This window comes from Eucyclogobius newberryi, unplaced genomic scaffold (assembly GCF_026437365.1).
Source record: "Eucyclogobius newberryi isolate DKJ021-1_F unplaced genomic scaffold, fEucNew1.0.hap1 SCAF_8, whole genome shotgun sequence".
Taxonomy (NCBI): Eukaryota; Metazoa; Chordata; class Actinopteri; order Gobiiformes; family Gobiidae; genus Eucyclogobius; species Eucyclogobius newberryi.
Window position 1 is genome coordinate 22,952,358 of NW_027316500.1, and position 19,644 is coordinate 22,972,001.

A 19,644-nucleotide genomic window follows, 5' to 3' on the forward strand; every position below is an offset into this window, starting at 1 on the left:
GGGAAAACCACAAAATCTCTCAAATTACCACATTTTTATGTTTTACACTTTAACGAACTCCTCCTAGTGCGTTTTGCCCACCAACCTCAAAATCGGTGTACGTCCTCTAGACAAGTGGTGTATCTAAAGTTATCCAAATTTTAAGGATAACTTTTACGGTCTCTGTGCGACGGAGCCGCAAACGTTTCCCAGAATTCTGACTATTTGGCCTTCAGAGTGGCCTATAAACAATAGAGTTTTTCCAAATGACATGATATTTTGAACAAAATTCTAATTTGCCATCCTGATCATAAAAGTATGAGAGCCAAAGTCATATTTTGTACGGCGTAACCGTAGCGTTGACAGAAACATCCCATGTTATCCTTATGGGAAAATCGTAGAATCGCTCAAATCACCACATTTTTACGCTTCACACTTTAACAAACTCCTCCTAGGGCGATTGTCCGATCAAGTTCATATTTGGAGAATATCATCTACACAAGCGGGGCATCAAAACTTACCCATATTTTGATTCTAAGTGCTACGGTCTCTGTGTGGCGGACCCGCAAATATATGTCAGAAATGGGAAAACAGCGAAATCTCTAAAATCACCACATTTTTACGCTTCACACTTTAACGAACTCCTCCTAGGGCGATTGCCCGATCAATCTCATATTTGGGGAAAATCATCTACACAAGCGGGGTATCAAAAGTCAGTCATATTTTGATTTCAAGTGGTACGGTCTCTGTGCCGTGGAGCTGCAAATATACTGTCACAAATGGGAAAACGCCAAATCTTTGAAATGTTCAAATTCATGCTTCACACTTTAACAAACTCCTCCGTGGGCAATAGCTCGATCAAGCTTTACTTTGGGAAATATCATCTACACAAGCGCGGCATCAAAAGTTATCCATATTTATATTCTAAGTGCTACGGTCTCTGTGCGGCGGCGCAGCAAATTTGACTGACACTTGTGTTCATTTGCACTGGATTGGCCATGTCCAATGTGTCCCCGTCTGTCAAGTTCTTTTTTAATTCAACACACAATAAGGGGGCCATCTTTATCAAGTCGAAAGCGCAGAGTCGGAAGGCCGGCGGCCCGCGAGGGCCGTTGGATGCCGCTTGCGGCTTTAATTTTTCTTGTTCTTCATCGCTTTGAACTCTAATTTGACCCCCTGAACATGCTCAAAAACTCACCAAACTTTGCCCAAAATTCAGAATCGGCGAAAAATTTTATTTTTTCTGGGCCATTTTTTTTTTCGTTAAAAAATGGCGCGACAGCGCCACCGACAAAAGTCAAAATACATTGCGCCTATGGGAGACGCCCCGAGGTCAACTTTGACGTAAAGCTACGAAATTCGGGACACGCATTCCTCTCGTGAGGACAAACAAAAAAAATCATTGTGGCCACGCCCCCAGACTTACCCTATGGCCGCCATCTTCCTTTGAAAATGAAAACACGCTGTGTTAGCCATTTTGTTCACGTCAAACTTTGACGAACTCCTCCTAGGGCATATGTCGGTGTAATCCCTCATTCGTCCAGGCGTGTTCCATAGTAGAAAAAGCTTCAGTTGTAGTCATCTGGACTCAGTTTGAAAAAATAGACGTTTCGACTCTCATCCAAGAGTCATTGTCAATAACAGAATTTAGGTCGAGAACTCCGATATTAATACTGTTCTGTGGTAAGACCCGCCCATTGGGAGGAGCCTTCCTGAAGTAGAAAGAGTTGTTTGTTTCAACAGAAACTCCCCCTTGTATCTACCGAGCTAGCCTATTCAGAATCTTAATGGGCTGTTAGAAACCTCTTTGTCTTTGTGAGACCCTGGCTCAACCACCCTGAGTACCTGATTAGCATCTGAATGTCCTTTACCTTTCCAGGGGTTCAGAATCCCATTATAAATAACAGGAAGATGAAACCTAAGCCCTCCATTTCTGTTTAAAGAAGGTCTTTCTTTTTTAACAAAAATAGCTTCCTTGACTCCTCTTTCAAACCATCTTTTCTCCCTGCTTAAAACCTTCACCTCACCGTCTTCAAACGAGTGATTAGAGGCTTCAAGATGGAGATGCACGGCACTCTGTGGACCTGAACTAGTATTTCTTCTGTGCTGATAAAGCCTCTTGTGAAGAAAGTTGTAAAGAACGTTACATAGGTGAGACGAAACAGCCTCTACACAAGAGAGTTCTCGACCTAAATTCTGTTATTGACAATGACTCTTGGATGAGAGTCGAAACGTCTATTTTTTCAAACTGAGTCCAGATGACTACAACTGAAGCTTTTTCTACTATCCTCCTAGGGCGTTTTGCCCACCAACTTCAAAATCGGCGTACGTTCTCTGGACAAGTGGGGCATCTAAAGTTATCCAATTTTTTGAGATACCTTTTACGGTCTGTGTGCGGCGCAGCCGCAAAGTTGGACAACTTATTTTGGAATATTGCAGATCTAAAAATTGCTCCCATTTGATCAAAACCAGTCCGATTAGGACCAAATTTGAATCAGTTGTTAAACGTTCTAGTTTGGACCAGTTTAGGCTGACAAAATTGAAATGAGAGTGACCTTTAAATTAACATTGAAGGTCAAAAATTAGTTTTATGTTTTACACTTTAACGAACTCCTCCTAGTGCGTTTTGCCCACCAACCTCAAAATCGGTGTACGTCCTCTAGACAAGTGGTGTATCTAAAGTTATCCAAATTTTAAGGATAACTTTTACGGTCTCTGTGCGACGGAGCCTCAAACGTTTCCCAGAATTCTGACTATTTGGCCTTCAGAGTGGCCTATAAACAATAGAGTTTTTCCAAATGACATGATATTTTGCACAAAATTCTAATTTGCCATCCTGATCATAAAAGTATGAGAGACAAAGTCATATTTTGTACAGCGTAACCGTAGCCATGACAGAAATATCCCATGTTATCCTTATGGGAAAATCGCGAAATCCCTCAAATCACCACATTTTTACGCTTCACACTTTAACAAACTCCTCCTAGGGCGATTGTCCGATCAAACTCATATTTAGGGAAAATCATCTATACAAGCGGGGCATCAAAAGCTATCCATATTTTTATTCTAAGTGCTACGGTCTCTGAGTGGCGGACCCGCAAATATATGTCAGAAATGGGAAAACAGCGAAATCTCTAAAATGACCACATTTTTACGCTTCACACTTAAACAAACTCCTCCTAGTGCGATTGCCCGATCAAGCTCATATTTGGGGGAAATCATCTACACAAGGGAAGCATCAAAAGTTAGTCATATTTGGATTCTAAGTGCTACGGTCTCTGTGCCGTGGATCTGCAAATATACTGTCACAAATGGGAAAAACGCTAAATCTATGAAATGTTCAAATTTATGCTTCACACTTTAACAAACTCCTCCGTGGGCAATAGCTCGATCAAGCTTTACTTTGGGAAATATCATCTACACAAGCGCGGCATCAAAAGTTATCCATATTTATATTCTAAGTGCTACGGTCTCTGTGCGGCGGAGCAGCAAATTTGACTGACACTTGTGTTGATTTGCACTGGATTGGCCATGTCCAATGTGTCTCCGTCTGTCAAGTTCTTTTTTTAATTCAACACAATAAGGGCGCCATCTTTATCAAGTCGAAAGCGCAGAGTCGGAAGGCCGGCGGCCCGCGAGGGCCGTTGGATGCCGCTTGCGGCTTTAATTTTTCTTGTTCTTCATCGCTTTGAACTCTAATTTGACCCCCTGAACATGCTCAAAAACTCACCAAACTTTGCCCAAAATTCAGAATCGGCGAAAAATTTAATTTTTTTCTGGGCCATTTTTTTTTTCGTTAAAAAATGGCGCGACAGCGCCACCGACAAAAGTCAAAATACATTGCGCCTATGAGAGACGCCCCGAGGTCAACTTTGACGTAAAGCTACGAAATTCGGGACACGCATTCCTCTCGTGAGGACAAACAAAAAAAATCATTGTGGCCACGCCCCCAGACTTACCCTATGGCCGCCATCTTCCTTTGAAAATGAAAACACGCTGTGTTAGCCATTTTGTTCACGTCAAACTTTGACGAACTCCTCCTAGGGCGTTTTGCCCACCAACTTCAAAATCGGCGTACGTTCTCTGGACAAGTGGGGCATCTAAAGTTATCCAATTTTTTGAGATACCTTTTACGGTCTGTGTGCGGCGCAGCCGCAAAGTTGGACAACTTATTTTGGAATATTGCAGATCTAAAAATTGCTCCCATTTGATCAAAACCAGTCCGATTAGGACCAAATTTGAATCAGTTGTTAAACGTTCTAGTTTGGACCAGTTTAGGCTGACAAAATTGAAATGGGCGCGATAGCGCCCCCTACAGAGTGACCTTTAAATTAACATTGAAGGTCAAAAATTAGTTTTACCAAAATTTTCTAAACTTTACCCAAAATTCTATTTTGGCGTCCCGATCAAAAAAGCCTATCAGACAAATGCCTTAATTTTTACGGCGTAGTCGTAGCGATGACATAAATCTCCCATGTTATCCCTATGGGAAAACCGCTAAATCTCTCGAATATCCACATTTTTCTGTTTCAAACTTTGACGAACTCCTCCTAGTGCGTTTTGCCCACCAAATTCAAAATCGGTGTACGTCCTCTAGACAAGTGGGGCATCTAAAGTTATCCAAATTTTAAGGATAGCTTTTAAGGTCTCTGTGCGACGGAGCCTCAAACGTTTCCCAGAATTCTGACTATTTGGCCTTCAGAGTGGCCTATAAACAATAGAGTTTTTCCAAATGACATGATATTTTGCACAAAATTCTAATTTGCCATCCTGATCATAAAAGTATGAGAGACAAAGTCATATTTTGTGCAGCGTAACCGTAGCCATGACAGAAATATCCCATGTTATCCTTATGGGAAAATCGCGAAATCCCTCAAATCACCACATTTTTACGCTTCACACTTTAACAAACTCCTCCTAGGGCGATTGTCCGATCAAACTCATATTTAGGGAAAATCATCTATACAAGCGGGGCATCAAAAGCTATCCATATTTTTATTCTAAGTGCTACGGTCTCTGTGTGGCGGACCCGCAAATATATGTCAGAAATGGGAAAACAGCGAAATCTCTAAAATGACCACATTTTTACGCTTCACACTTAAACAAACTCCTCCTAGTGCGATTGCCCGATCAAGCTCATATTTGGGGGAAATCATCTACACAAGGGAAGCATCAAAAGTTAGTCATATTTGGATTCTAAGTGCTACGGTCTCTGTGCCGTGGAGCTGCAAATATACTGTCACAAATGGGAAAAACGCTAAATCTATGAAATGTTCAAATTTATGCTTCACACTTTAACAAACTCCTCCGTGGGCAATAGCTCGATCAAGCTTTACTTTGGGAAATATCATCTACACAAGCGGGGCATCAAAAGTTATCCATATTTATATTCTAAGTGCTACGGTCTCTGTGCAGCGGAGCAGCAAATTTGACTGACACTTGTGTTGATTTGCACTGGATTGGCCATGTCCAATGTGTCTCCGTCTGTCAAGTTCTTTTTTTAATTCAACACAATAAGGGCGCCATCTTTATCAAGTCGAAAGCGCAGAGTCGGAAGGCCGGCGGCCCGCGAGGGCCGTTGGATGCCGCTTGCGGCTTTAATTCTTTCTTTCTTCTTTCTTTCTTCTCGGGACCAACCCCCCTATTTTTCACCCAGTGAACATTGACGAAAAGTCACAAAAATTTGCACACCTCTAAAAATCGTGCCTCTCTACATTCTGGCTATTTCCCTTTTCTAAAATAAAAAAATTGGCGCATCAGCGCCCCCAAATGTACCAAAAATGATGAAAAGAGATGGGAAATGACCCAAAAAAAATCTGATCGTAGAATCATGAAATTTGGCGCAGAGGTAGATGGTGACAAGAGAAGTAAAAAATATTATTACGGCAACGCCGTCCGCCCAACCAAATGTCGGCCATATTGCTTCAAAAATGGCTAAACATGACTCAGGAGTTTTTCCAAACGTCGTACTTTTACGAACTCCTCCCAGGGCGTTGGCCCTAAAAAGCTGAAATTTGGTGAAAATGCTACTGAGGAGTGGGACATCAAAAGTTATTCAAATTACATTGATACCTGTCACGGTCTCTGTGCGGCGAAGCCGCAAACTGTAGCTAGAATTTCAGAAATCTCCCAAATTTAACATTTCTGCCGTTTGCGCAGATAAAGTCCGAATTGCGTCAAATTAGAATCAGTTGTTAAACTCTTTGCCCTAAACCTACTTGAAGTGAAATAAATTAATTTGGCGCCACAGCGCCCCCTACAGATTGTATATGGAGGTTAAATGTTTAGTTTTGCGAAATTATATGAAATTTGACACACAACTCAATTTCAATGTCAATGAGACCCATGTCATAATTGTTATGGCTTTGCCGTAGCGATGACCAAAACCTCCCATGTTATTCCAATGGGGAAATCGCCAGAACATGTTTACACTTAATACTTTCACCAACTCCTCCCAGGGCGTTAGCCCTATTAACCTGAAATTTGGTGAGACTCATCTTCAGGGGTGGACCATCAAAAGGTATCCACATTTTTATACAAAAAGTCACGGTGTCTGTGCGGCAAAGCCGCACATTTTGCCAAGAATTCAAAATAGAATTGCTTTTTGATGGTAAAACAAAGGGGAGAAGATGTGACAGCGTCACAGATTCAGCAGTAGGCGTAATAAAAGGACTATTGGGGCGCGTTAGCGCCCCCTCCTCTTGCGGCGTGGCAGCGTGGCGAGGGCCGATCATTGCCGCTTGCGGCTTTAATTTGTATTACTTTTATAAAATGTACTTGTAGAGAAAGTATAGACCTATACATCTAACATACTGTGCACAACTATGGAGTGCTGGTAAAGCATATATAACATATTCAGTTGCCACGCTGAAAGATCCGCTTCAATTTGCTTATAAAAGAAAGAGAGGCACAGATGATGCATTTTTGAATCTGCTCAACACTGTCACCAAAGTGTCAGCTGACTCAAGCCAAGGCATTTGCAAGGGTTTTATTTTTGGATTTTAGTTCAGCTTTTAATTCTATAAAAATACATATTCTCTTTAAAAGACTTGCTTAGCTTAAGGTCAGCTCAGGACTGGTTTTATGGATCAGAAGGTTCCTCTCCTGCCGCCCACAGAGGGTCATTGTCCAGAGCCCTGTGAACTGGCTCTCCTCAGGGTTCTGTACTGTTGCCAGTTTATTCAGTTTTTTCACAAATTACTTTAAAATGGATGACACTGCCGAAATATGCCGGACATGACCGTCACTGGTCTCCTGAGTCAGAACATTGCTCAGCTGAGGCCGTCTATCCAGAGCACACAAGTCAGCTTCAAATAATGTGGCCAAAACCAAGGAACTTGTTTTAACATGTTCCAATCTGAGCACGAACATTCAGCCTGTCACTCTTAACAGTGAGAGTGTTGAGATTGTGAACAGTTTTAAGGTTTTAAATACCTTGGCACAATGTGGATGTCAAATTGAACTTCTAATTGAATGCTGAGGGTGTTAAAAAACCACACTGTACTGTACCTCTTGAGAAAGCTCAGTAGCATCAGTTCAGTTCACAAATGATTGAATCTTTGTATAAATCCATATTGGGGGTGTGTCAACGCTTCATGTGACTGCACGGCACTATCACATGAGCTGGAGAACAGGGCATTATTGTGGGGAGACCTCAGGGGCCTCTGAGCCAGCTGTGCAGAGAAAAGACACTGAGGAAAGCTAAAAACATGGTGTCAGACCTCTCTCACCTTCTGAACTGGCCGTTTGAGCTTCTGGATTCTGGAAGGTACTATAGAGTTCCATTGGCAACAAAGTCTGTTTAAAAATATATGTACAGAACCCTAAAAAAGTATTGATTGCATTTTTGAATAGATAGATGGTCCTGATGAACTAATTACAGTTAAGTTACTTTTGCAGTTAACTTTTTTGTACTTGGTTATTAATTTAAGAGTCAGCAACAATCTTTTTTTCTTTATGTAGTTGAGCGCAATTAATTTTTTCAAAATGACACCACCAAGTGCGTTCTGCGTCTAATTATAGAGCGTTTTATTCTCTAAAAAACAGTTAGCATGCTTGTCACTTGGGCTTCTAACAGTTGCAAAAAGCATAGTGAATAAATAGTGTGCTGGGAAAACATGTGAAGGATAACTTTGGACTTCAGAAAAATGTTGAAAATGAACTAGTTTTGTTTTTCGTGTTTTTTAAGACAGAAAAAGCGTTTTGTGTTTTCTAGACTTTCCATCAACCTAATTTAAGCACAAGAGGCTAAATCTCCAGTTAGGGGATGGTTGAAAAATCCACATTACACACTTTGGGAGAGCCTTTCTGCACTTGGTGATGGACACTTGACCCCATCATGTCAGGCGCCCACTGCTCAGGAAGGATGGGTCAAAAGCAAAGGAGAATTTTTTTAAATGTGTAAAATAAACTCCTTCAGCCCAAACTAAGAAGACTTTGGAGTCTATGTCGGTTTTTCCAATCATGATGAATTGTACTTCTGGGAGAGGTCAGTTGAAGACATGTCAGTCACACTTCATGTTGTCAAGATGAGTCAGATCAAGCTTATCGTAAAGAGCTTATGCACGGAAATTTGTGAATTCAAACATTCAAAACATTCAGTTGTCAGTGTCAGTGATAAAATGTGATTTATTATTTCCATCAGTTTTATGAGACTTGAATTGCTGCACAGCATTTATTTTCTTCAAACAGACTCAGAGAAAGATGATCAGTCTGTGTATGATAAATGTGAGCGTAGCTGCTGTGTTCCTATTTTTTATCTGGTTTTCTACAATTGTTTACATGATTTCCTCTTTAAGATGTCAGAATATTTAGCAGACTTGTAGACCTTTATATTTGTTATCAGATTGTAGCGGCTCTTTCACATTTTAAAAGTGTTTCGAGCTCCTACAAGAAAGACTTTTTGCCACTCACTGCAAAAATTCAGATTCATGTTGTGATGTCATCTGCATAAACTCTATTTCCAATTCCAATCTCGTATGTACTCAACCGTGTCAAGACAAAGCCACTCCGTTAGCTCAATGTACTGCCTTTGAACATTTGTCTTAGTAAAACCGACGACGTTGTATTTTGTTTGACTGTGACCTGCCCCGAGGCGAGAGGCAGAGACTTCCAAAGGTGTCACTGGTGTCAGAAATGAAAGGTAAAAAGATCTATTTTTAAAACATCACTATTCGAGACTTCAGTCAGAGTCTGTCCAAGGACTCCCCAGACATGGACAGCACTTTTCCTGCTATGTCTCGATTAAAAGTGCAACCGCAGCGAAGGATGGTCTGAAAGAGTTGCAAGCTAAATGGAAATAACAGCAAAACGGGCCAAAGATGTGGGTAGAGAAATTATGCTAGGTAGAAATTGTATGATCGCAAGAAAGGCAGCAGAAATACAAATCAATGCAAAAAACAGCATCTATGCTTACACAATAGATAAAAGCATTTACCCCAGAACAAATTTGGGCAGTTTAAAATGTTTTAGTACATGCAATTATTCTGTATTCCTCGGTGCAAATACTCAAATACTGAAAGTTTGAAGTTGGTAACTCCAAATATAAAGTTCTGCTCAACACATTAGATTATTTTTTTAAGACTTTTTTTAAAAATACTGGTGTGCGCTTGTGGCAAAATTCAGTAATATTCAAAATCGGCATTATCAGAAAAATCATACCAGTAGAATCTTCCCGGCATGACATTTTCATGAACAAACTGCCACTTCTTCCCAAAATCCACTGAACTGTAGAGCTGAGAGAAAACACAGTTATTAGACATCGCTCTACCTGCACACACTAGCACATGATGGATTCCTTTTCCTCGTACCTTACTGTCATGACTGTACGCCAGGATCCAGTTCTCCTGCGCCGGGTGGAAGAGCAGGCTGAGCATGTTGAAGTTAATGGAGTATTTCTCAAAGCTGGCCCCTTCATCTGAGCTGATGAGCACGGCGCTCTCTACCTCGGGGTCACTAAGCATCAGTATCTGGAGAACACAGATTCAATATCAGGAGAGGTTGTTCAACGCCGGTGCAAGAGCTTGGAGTGTGGTTCAAAATAGCTAGGACAAAGCCTTAGTATGTGTGTCCATGTGACTGTCCCAGTTTGTCCTTAGAGCATCAGATTTGTCCTTTTGAAGAGACCAATGAGTAAAAATAGACATAGAAGATGCTTAATTATATCCCAGGTAAATGCATTTTGTTTTCTTTCGGTTGTTTTAACATTTAAATATTGGTTTTGCCAAATATTCATCCACAGCAGCACCATATTGGCCATATTGGCCCATCCCTAGTTAGGACCATTATGGGACCTTATACAAAAACGTATGTAAATCTTCTGCATCCATTGAACACACCAAACAATTAACATATGGGAGTGTCTAGAGGGCCGCGGGGCGCGGCCGAAACTGCTAGGCTATTTGACCGCGCTGGGTTAAGGTTTAAGGGTTAGGGTTAAGGTTAGGGTTAGGGTTAAGGTTAAGGTTAAGGTTAGGATTAGGGTTAAGGTTAAATTTAGGGTTAGGGTTAAGTTTAAGGTTAAGGTTAGGGTTAGGAATAGGGTTAAGGTTAGGGTTAGGGTTAAGGTTAAAGTTAGGGTTAAGGGTTAGGGTTAGAGTTAGGGTTAGGGTTAAGGTTAAGGTTAGGGTTAGGGTTAGGGTTAAGGTTAGGGTTAGGGTTAGGGTTAGGGTTAGGGTTAAGGTTAGGGTTAGGGTTAAGGTTAGGGTTAGGTTTAGGGTTAGTCATGAGGCTATTTGACCGTGCCGCAGCCTTAACATATAGGGTTAGGGTTAGGGTTAGGGTTAGGGTTTGGGTTTGGGTTTGGGTTAGGGTTTGGGTTAGGGTTAGGGTTAGGGTTAAGGGTTAGGGTTAGCCATGAGGCTATGGGTTAGGGTTAGGGTTAAGGTTAGGGTTAAGTTTAGGGTTAGGGTTAGGGTTAGCCATGAGGCTATTTGATCGCGCCGCAGCCTTACCATATATGAACATTCATGGAATTAATGGATCCGTTTATATTAATGGGTTAGGGTTAGGGTTAGGGTTAAGGTTAGGGTTAGGGTTAGGGTTAGGGTTAGGGTTAGGGTTAGGGTTAAGGTTAAGGTTAGGGTTAGGGTTAGCCATGAGGCTATTTGACTGTGCCGCAGCCTTAACGTGTATGAACATTCATGGAATTAATGGATCTGTTCATATTAATGTAAAAAAAAAAATCAAATGTGTGTTGTTTGGTATGACACGGCAACAATGTAAACTAAAGTTTAAAAACTGGGTTAAGGTTAGGGTTAAAAGTTAAGGTTAAGGTTAGGGTTAGGGTTAGGGTTAGGGTTAAGGTTAAGGTTAAGGTTAAGGTTAAGGTTAGGGTTAGGGTTAGGGTTAGGGTAGGGGTTAGGGTTAGGGTTAGGGTTAGGGTTAGTCATGAGGCTATTTGACCGCGCCGCAGCCTTAACATATATGAACATTCATGGAAGTAATGGATCCGTTTATATTATTGTAAAAAAAAAATCAAACGTGTGTTGTTAGGGTTAGGGTTAGGGTTAAAAGTTAAGGTTAAGGTTAAGGTTAAGGTTAGGGTTAGGGTTAGGGTTAGGGTTAGGGTTAAGGTTAGGGTTAGGGTAGGGGTTAGGGTTAGGGTTAAGGTTAGGGTTAGGGTTAGCCATGAGGCTATTTGACCGCGCTGCAGCCTCAACATATATGAACATTCATGGAAGTAATGGATCCGTTTATATTAATGTAAAAAAAAATCAAACGTGTGTTGTATGGAATGACAGGGCAACAATGTAAACTAAAGTTTAAAAACTGATATTATTTAGATCAAAAAATATTTCACTGCGTTGAATTCCTTTTTGCTTTTTGTGCACTATTTTGTGCGTTAAAAAAATAAATGATCATGCAAAATATCTAATCTCATAAGAGCCTCAAAAGACACTTTTGTTACTTTCTTCATAGAGTTGATCATTATTGTCAACTCTGTGAATAAAGTAACAAAATTGCTTTGGAACTTACTGAAGGCCTTTTCTTTATGTTGTATGGATAATTGTTCACATTTTAAAAATGTTTTCAATTATTTTTAATAAATTGTCACAGTTTTGTGCATAACACTATATAATATGACGTCATGCAACATGACCAACTGCAGCAAATCCGACTTTGAAACATGTATGAAATATGAATGGGGAAATATTATGTAAAATTTACTTTTATGAGCTGCCCAAGGTCACCGCTTGTCTTTAAACTGAACTTCAGCTTGAAACGAACAAAATATTCTCCAGACAAAAACATTATTTTTGTTTATGTTTAATAAGTAGTATTTTCTTTAATGTATTAATATTTATCTTAATATATACCTTTGAAATGAGAGCGCATTCATGTGATCATTGTCCAGAATCGCACATTCAGACTGTAAAGCGTCAGGCTCACCTTCTGTTTGTTGGTGGGACACACGTACAAGTAGCTTAGGACCGTCCTGGAGCCCACTTTGAGCTTCACATAGGTGCTTCCATAATCACTGGACCTGCACACAGCCAAGAAACACATTAAAAAACAGAAATCAATCCTGGGACCCCAAAGACCCCAGAAAGATTTCAGTATAATAGTGATTTTAACCCATTAGCTAAAATCATTGACCTGCTGCGACCTGAATGACTCCTCTAAAGCACACCATTTGTCTTTCATTGATTACGTTTACTGGCTAAACTTCAGATACTGATAGAGATTGGATTTAAATAACTCATATTATGCTTTATGTGTTTTTAGTGGCTTTTATACATGCTCTTGAGAACCTTTCCTTTGGCATTTCATGTTTTGGAACAACAATACTCAAAGCATACATAACTTTATACTTAGAGGCGTTCTCGTGTGTAGTATATGAGTCTTGTCCCCTCCCACACAGTGGCACTGATATTTTATGCATATTCTCTGGGACTAGCTAGTGAATTGTGGACACCAATTGTGTAGGAGTTGTGTTAGAACTCAACCAATCAATCTTATTGTCTATAATTTGGACAATTTTAACTTAAACCAGCAAAATGACATGTATCCATAACAAACTATTACAACATTCACCCATCTTTAGCGGGTAATGAAGAAACGTACATTATGGCAAATATGGCATCATTATAACACATTTCAAACACAGTATTTGAGGCACCCGTTTAACACACATGGTTTAGTTACAGATTTCGACCAGACAGTGAAACATGGAGCCAGTTTTAATGTGAAATATAGCTATTTAAACATGTTGCCTTAGAGAAACTGGCCCCAAGGAATGAGAACAAAGAGTATGCAGTTCACCACAGGGGTTGGTCCTCGGAGTCATTTGTTGAGTTAATTGTCTTCTGTGTTATCATAGAGGTGTTGGCCCAGGGGCCGCTCATAGACACAGTGCTACGGTCTCAATGTGCTGGCTCATCTGAACATCTGAACTCCTTTTGCTTTGCTCCGCAACAGTAATGTGAATGTCACTGTTGTTTTGAGTGATGAAAAGGTAATGTCCTTTTAAAGATCTTTTGGGATGTACAGATACTACATGTGTTAGCACTTCATCTACAGGCAGCAGGTGATAGCTTGGTGCTGCCCATTGGTCGAGTGGTTAATACAGCCGGCCGCAGTGTTGTGAGTTCAAATCCTGACTCTGACCATTTACTGCATGTCCTCCCTTCTCTCTCATCCCCATTTCACACTTTCGTCTCCTGTCTAATAAAGCCTATGAAGCACAAAATCAAAAAAAAAAAAAAAAGAAGAAGAAAAAAAAAAGCTTGCTTGGCTTGACATGCTAATGATTTAAAAGCAGAAATGTTCAGAACGTGTCTGGCAGTGAGAGGACTTACTTCACATGATTCACCAGACAAGCATGAAGCTTAACACGTCTGTTTTTGATGAGAAAACAATGTTAAACAGGACAAAAACTAACAGTAAAAAGTACATTTTGCAGAAGACGTGTCCTTTAGTTTATGATGAACACTATGGGAAGCGTAATTGCCCTTTTACTTTGCATTTGAAAACTTTGATTAGGTCTTGGTGCCTTCTGTTGGCAACCTGAAGCATTTTGAAACCCCGAACAGCAGCATGGCTATGTCGGCACGGCAGGTTCATGTGTCGAAGGAAATTAAAGAGCAAATAAGTGTTTCTGTTCAGACCAACTCTTATTTTTGAGGTGTAAATTTCTCTGAATTCATCATAACAAGTCCTCCTCAATTCATGTCACTGACTGCTTAATTCTAAAGGCTAAACAATAGGATCATGAATCTAGTAGTCATGTAAAAATAGGAATATAAAGAGAGTTGGAGAATATTATTTTTGTCTTCTTAAAATAATCCACAAACTTCTGTTGTTTAGTTACAGTTCTGAAGATAACTCGCAGTTAAGCAGCCGGAACATGTCAACAAGCTAAAAAAAATTCCCTAATTGACTGACTTTAAAAAAAAAAAAGAACCTACGTTTGTGAACTAGTGCGAGTAGTCAGGTCATGAAAAAGATGCAGAGTTTCAATCGACTTGTGCCAAAAAAGTGTAATTACATTTACTGTGGTGTGAAGCTGAATCCAAATACTGCCACATCAACTGTAGTAAGAATTCTGGGCACGGAGTGTGGCTTTGGTATCTGCACTATGTTGATAAGTAATAGATAGAAAATGACAAGCCAACTCCATCTGGAAAAAAAAAGAATATGAAGTATTTCAATGATATTGGACAACTTTGAAATTACAAACTTTTTGGAGGTTGTATTGCTTCGTTCCACCGTATGGCATCAAACATTACGATTACCGGTATGTATTTATAGAAAAAAGCAATCCCCTTTATTTTAATTAGTAATTCATTATGCATAGAAATAATAATAATGATGCATTGGTCTTTTAGTGTTGTTTTTTTTTTACACTTGAAATTACTTTTTATGATCAATTCTATTTCTACACACAAAAAACAACTTTAACTACGGTAATACACTTCTGAAATATCTGAGTTTTGTTACAATTTGACCAACTTCCAGAGTGATAAAACAATGTAAGTATAAGGTGTAATCCCAATGTAAGCAAAACAGGAAGTGAGTTCTTTAGCAGGCAATCAGAAAGTGGATATTTTATTATTTACATCAATACAATCCTAACAAATATGGCCAGCATACAGTGACATTGTGATATCTCATGTCCCCCTCCACTGACAAGGGTAGATGTGTTTGTCATAACAATCTTCATTTCCCTCCAGCGCAGCGCCGGCCAATCATCTCGCTCAGTTACTACCTGACTGCCTCCAAATGTAATTCCGACACATAATTGGATAGATAGGCCGAGTCTGCTATCGTTGTCTGTGCATTAATCTGAATGATGCCATTTGCTTGTTGACATTGTTTTTCAAAGAGTTGGAACCTCTACATGCTTTGTCTTTCTCTGTTCAGTCACAACGTCTGTCTTTGATTATGATGTTGCCATAATGTGAAGTTTCTTTGGCACAATAAAAGCTAATCATTTTCACCACACAAGATCCTCAAACTCTACGAACAATGATACAGCACGACCACTTTACTGCTGCGATTTCTAATACAACTTAGGCCACAGTTATTGTATTACTTGGTTTATGGATCCGCCGCACTTAGATTATTGATTTCTACAATATAAATAAAATAAATTATTACATATATATATATTTTTTAGTACTGCCGACAAGGCAAAATAGCATTAAATGAAATATAAAAAGCAGTATTAAGTCAAAAGATAAGAGCGCGTGAAGGAATTTTTCGTCAAAATCCTGCGTGAGTCTGTGACGAAGCGGCTCCGTCCCTGCGTGCGGCCCCGGGGGAGCATGAGAAGACGCGTGCGCCCGTTTCCTTGTCTGCTAGGGGCAGCACTAACTCCTTTATATCACAAATACACATTTTAAACCCTTTTACCACATTTTATCCAGTGTGTTTTGCCGTGACTAAGGCTGCACACTTAGAAGCGTCTGTTCTACTGATGCAAAACGCTAAAACTATTGTTACACTCACCTGCACGTCGCGTGCCTGTTCAATATATTTAATTTAAAAATCCATAAACCAAGTAATAAAATAACTGCGGCCTTACTGCTAATGTGTAAATTATAATATTAAAGGAGACGTATCATGCTTTTTTCTGGGACTTAATATTAACTGATAAGCGCTGCGCCTTCACAGTGTAGTTAGCGGCTGATTTTGAAGTGAAGTGTTTTTTTTTGTTTTTGAAGAATAGCTCCTGAACTTTTTTCAAATCTAGTATGTATGTATTTATTTTATTTTATTTTTAAAGTTTCTTTTCTTTTCTTTTTTTCTAGTTTTTAAAAGGTATATACAAAAGACGAAAAACAAAAGAGACACCCAAAAAAGCTATGGCACATACTGGTGAACATAAAAGTCACATTTAGTCCAAAGTTTGGACTTTTAGTTTTACACTAATGCATTAAAACAGACCTCAAGTTATGTTAATATTATAAATAACTTATTTTTTCATTCGTTAATCTTTAAGTAGTACTTTGTTGTATTCTTGGGTTTCAGTTTTCTGTTATAGGAAACATTTTCAAGACTTTGGTTGTGTCTGAATGTCTTCCCTAGTCGCTGAGTCCACTGTACGGTTTTGGCCTGCGGCTGCAGGTGAGCGGCAGGTGCGTTTTATGATTGATACGTGGCAGGACTAATCGGCACTCCACGCCACGAGGAAATAAGACTCAGATTTGGGCCAAAACAATCGTCCATTCAACTTTTAATGTAGTAAAGTATGTTTTGCTACAGTAAAAATGTATTGCAAAAGCAGCTATTTAGGCATTTTATTCTCAGCTAGTCTGCTGTTAGCATGCTAGTTGTTATTAAGGTTGTGAAAAGTGCTTTCTCATTGCGGTGAATAAATAGGAAGCTTGTATTATTATCACATTGTATTTATACAAGTTTTCCACCTTCAGTGCACTCAAAGTGCTGTACCCCCAGTGAGGGTGAAGTGTCTTGCCTAAGGACACAACAACATTTCCTTTTGTCACCACAATGTGGCACCTGGTGTTCCAATTGGTCTTCCATTCTAGTACTAACCAGGCCCTGTCCTGCACAGGCACTGGAGAGCAGGTATATCCTGCTTAAGACAAATGCACGTTATGGTCTGCTGCAAAGAGTTTGAAAAGAACTGGTTTGGTTTTTCACGTTTTTAGGACAGTAAAAATCCCTTGGCACACAAGACCAAACATACTTAAAACTTGTTTCCTGAATAACTTCCTCAACTTTCTTTAAAGACAGTCACTTAAATCAAAACATCAGAAAATAGTACTTGAACTTAATCAAAGCGTATCATCTTCAAACCAACACATTCTTGAGAAGTGTTTTGTGTCTTTTCTCTCAGCCAGTGATCTAGTGTCGCTGAAAGTTCCCTCGAGCTGCTCTCCTGAATCATTCATTGTGTGATCATAGGAACCATTTACCCCTGAAATTCTTTTCATAAGATGGTGACGCCCCTGCTAAGAAGCGCACCACGCCACCCCGAGGTGCTCTCTAATTTAGTCATCATCCCAACGTTAGGCAGACACCTTGATGATGGAAGACGCCCTGTACGCAATATGGGATTTCAGAACGTGTCGAGTCAGGTGTAAATCTCAGTGGTGCCTCTGGTGGAACAGATATTCATTTCAAAGTGGATGCTTGGGGCGCCGGTGGTCCTGCTACTCCTTGTGTCTTTCAAATCGAAATGAGTTCTCTGTAGGCTATTGGAGGAGGTGAAGAGAGGAGGGCATATCAGAGGCACTGTGGTATAATCCCCGATAAATTCCAGTCTTATTTATGACCCGACAGGCCACCGTAACTCAGAGCTCAATGCATACTCAATGACTTAACTATAGACATACAGCAGAGATTGCATGTCAATTGGCCTTGTAGCAAAAGGACTACAGGTCAGAATCTGAGGTAGGAGAAGCACTCTGAATGTGTACTCGGCCAAGAATACTGTCCACGGCACTACGGCTTAAGTGTGTGTACAGGATCTGAAACAAATTATGAAATGTTAAATCTAAAATGTAGTGTTTTTAAGGGAGCTACATTGATCTCTTGGCACGATCCCTTTCAGGCTTTCATTGCTAATTTCTAAGTAATAACTTCTCTAACGTATAATTTTAATTACTGAATGTCAAGTTCGAAAATACTTGCAATTAATAATGCTACTACTTAAATATATATATATAAATAAATAGATAAATATTGCGACCACACTGCTATTCTAGAAGAGTCACTGCTAGAAATAGCGTTGGCCATATTTGCAATTTGTCTGGTGCTTTTTATTCATCAAATAATTCATGAAAAAAATATAGATCAGATGAGGTGCATAAATTCAGCGGAAAATGTTCAAGTGCAAATATATACACAAAAACAAGACACATTTGCAGCACTGGATGTAAACTTGAATGTTTTTTAATGCCAGTGTGGTTGAATTGTCCTCTGCAGTGGGTGGATTATTAATATAGCATGAATTAATTCTCATTCAAATAGATGTAGCTCCTCCTTCTTTCAGATATTTAAGGCTTTTTGTTCTCTCTACAACATCAATACAATATCACCACAACTACAAATATACAGTACACCATGGTTGGTCTCAAAAGATTAAGAAAAAAATGACTTTATGATGAATATATTAATAACGTGGCTAAAAGCATAAAGCATATCGCATAGCTAAGATTATTTATAATTTATCCACATGTTATTTAGGTTCTTCTAGATTCTAGTGGAATAACTTTTTGGTGTGAAGTTCCTAAGCAGCTGATGAACAGAAAATAGGTTATAGTTGTGAAGGCTCCAGCTCTCAGCCTCAGTTGTTATATTCATGACGCTGCAGGAAGCACAGACAGAGAGATCCTTCATTGTGAGCTACTTGAGAGGCTTTATTAAAACATACTTCATATTGGCTCTCAGTTTAAGTAGATTGTTCACATCCCGATGGAGGAGAGCGCCATAAATCACACTTCCAGAACAGAGTTTTCTCGCCGCATATATTACCCTAATGTTTTTAGGGCCACGTTTTTGCATTTTTATAAAATTTTGGCACAGACATAACTTGGACTGAAGATGAGATATCAGAGTCAATATAAACATGTCCCGCAGATTTGTTTGAAAAGGGGATCTGATGTCCTTTAAATAAATGGAAAAATAGTACTTTATAATGCATAAACACTTCACTGTTTATAAATCTGACCAGCCGACGTTGAAAGTCTTCCAGAAAGTACTTGTTTTAAAGTCTGTCAGCCTCTTTATGTGACTCATTGTCATTGCAGCGTTCAACTGGCTTCATTGAGATGTGCCTCAGCTTTGAAGCGAGCAGCTATTGTTTTAGTCTGATTTCACTTCTGTATCACTTTGCGGGGCACCAACACTTCTTTGGACCCCCTGCTGGCAAACTGTGACGTTTGGAATGCTTTGAAATGGCACAAGCTCCATCACACCAAGGGTGCATATTTTTCAAGATGCTTTACTTCAGTAAAAAAAAATAAAAAACACCCATAATGAAATATGAATGCCTTTATTTCAGAATATATTTGGTTTCAATTAATCTTTATACAAATAAATTATTTAAAGTATCATATAGTGCCCCTTTTAAATTCTTTAGTAAAGGAAACATAAACGGCGTTTCCATTATAGAAAATGTTTTTTTTTTTTACATATGCATAAGCTCATAACAAATAGTTAAGCTCCATTTCACACAAAGCAACCATATTTTCCGAA

At 39.4% G+C, this 19,644-nt stretch overlaps 1 protein-coding gene across 1 annotated transcript in view; it reads right to left on the bottom strand.

The window, feature by feature from the left end:
* sorcs3b (sortilin related VPS10 domain containing receptor 3b) overlaps window positions 1–19,644 on the bottom strand; it is a 125,358-nt gene that overhangs the window by 56,812 nt on the left and 48,902 nt on the right. The window contains exons 3-5 of the mRNA XM_072436846.1: window positions 12,370–12,463; window positions 9,789–9,947; window positions 9,640–9,713 (exon numbers count right to left, since the gene is read on the bottom strand). Of these exons, the coding sequence (XP_072292947.1) occupies window positions 9,640–9,713; window positions 9,789–9,947; window positions 12,370–12,463 (327 nt within the window). The remainder of the gene's footprint in view (window positions 1–9,639; window positions 9,714–9,788; window positions 9,948–12,369; window positions 12,464–19,644) is intronic.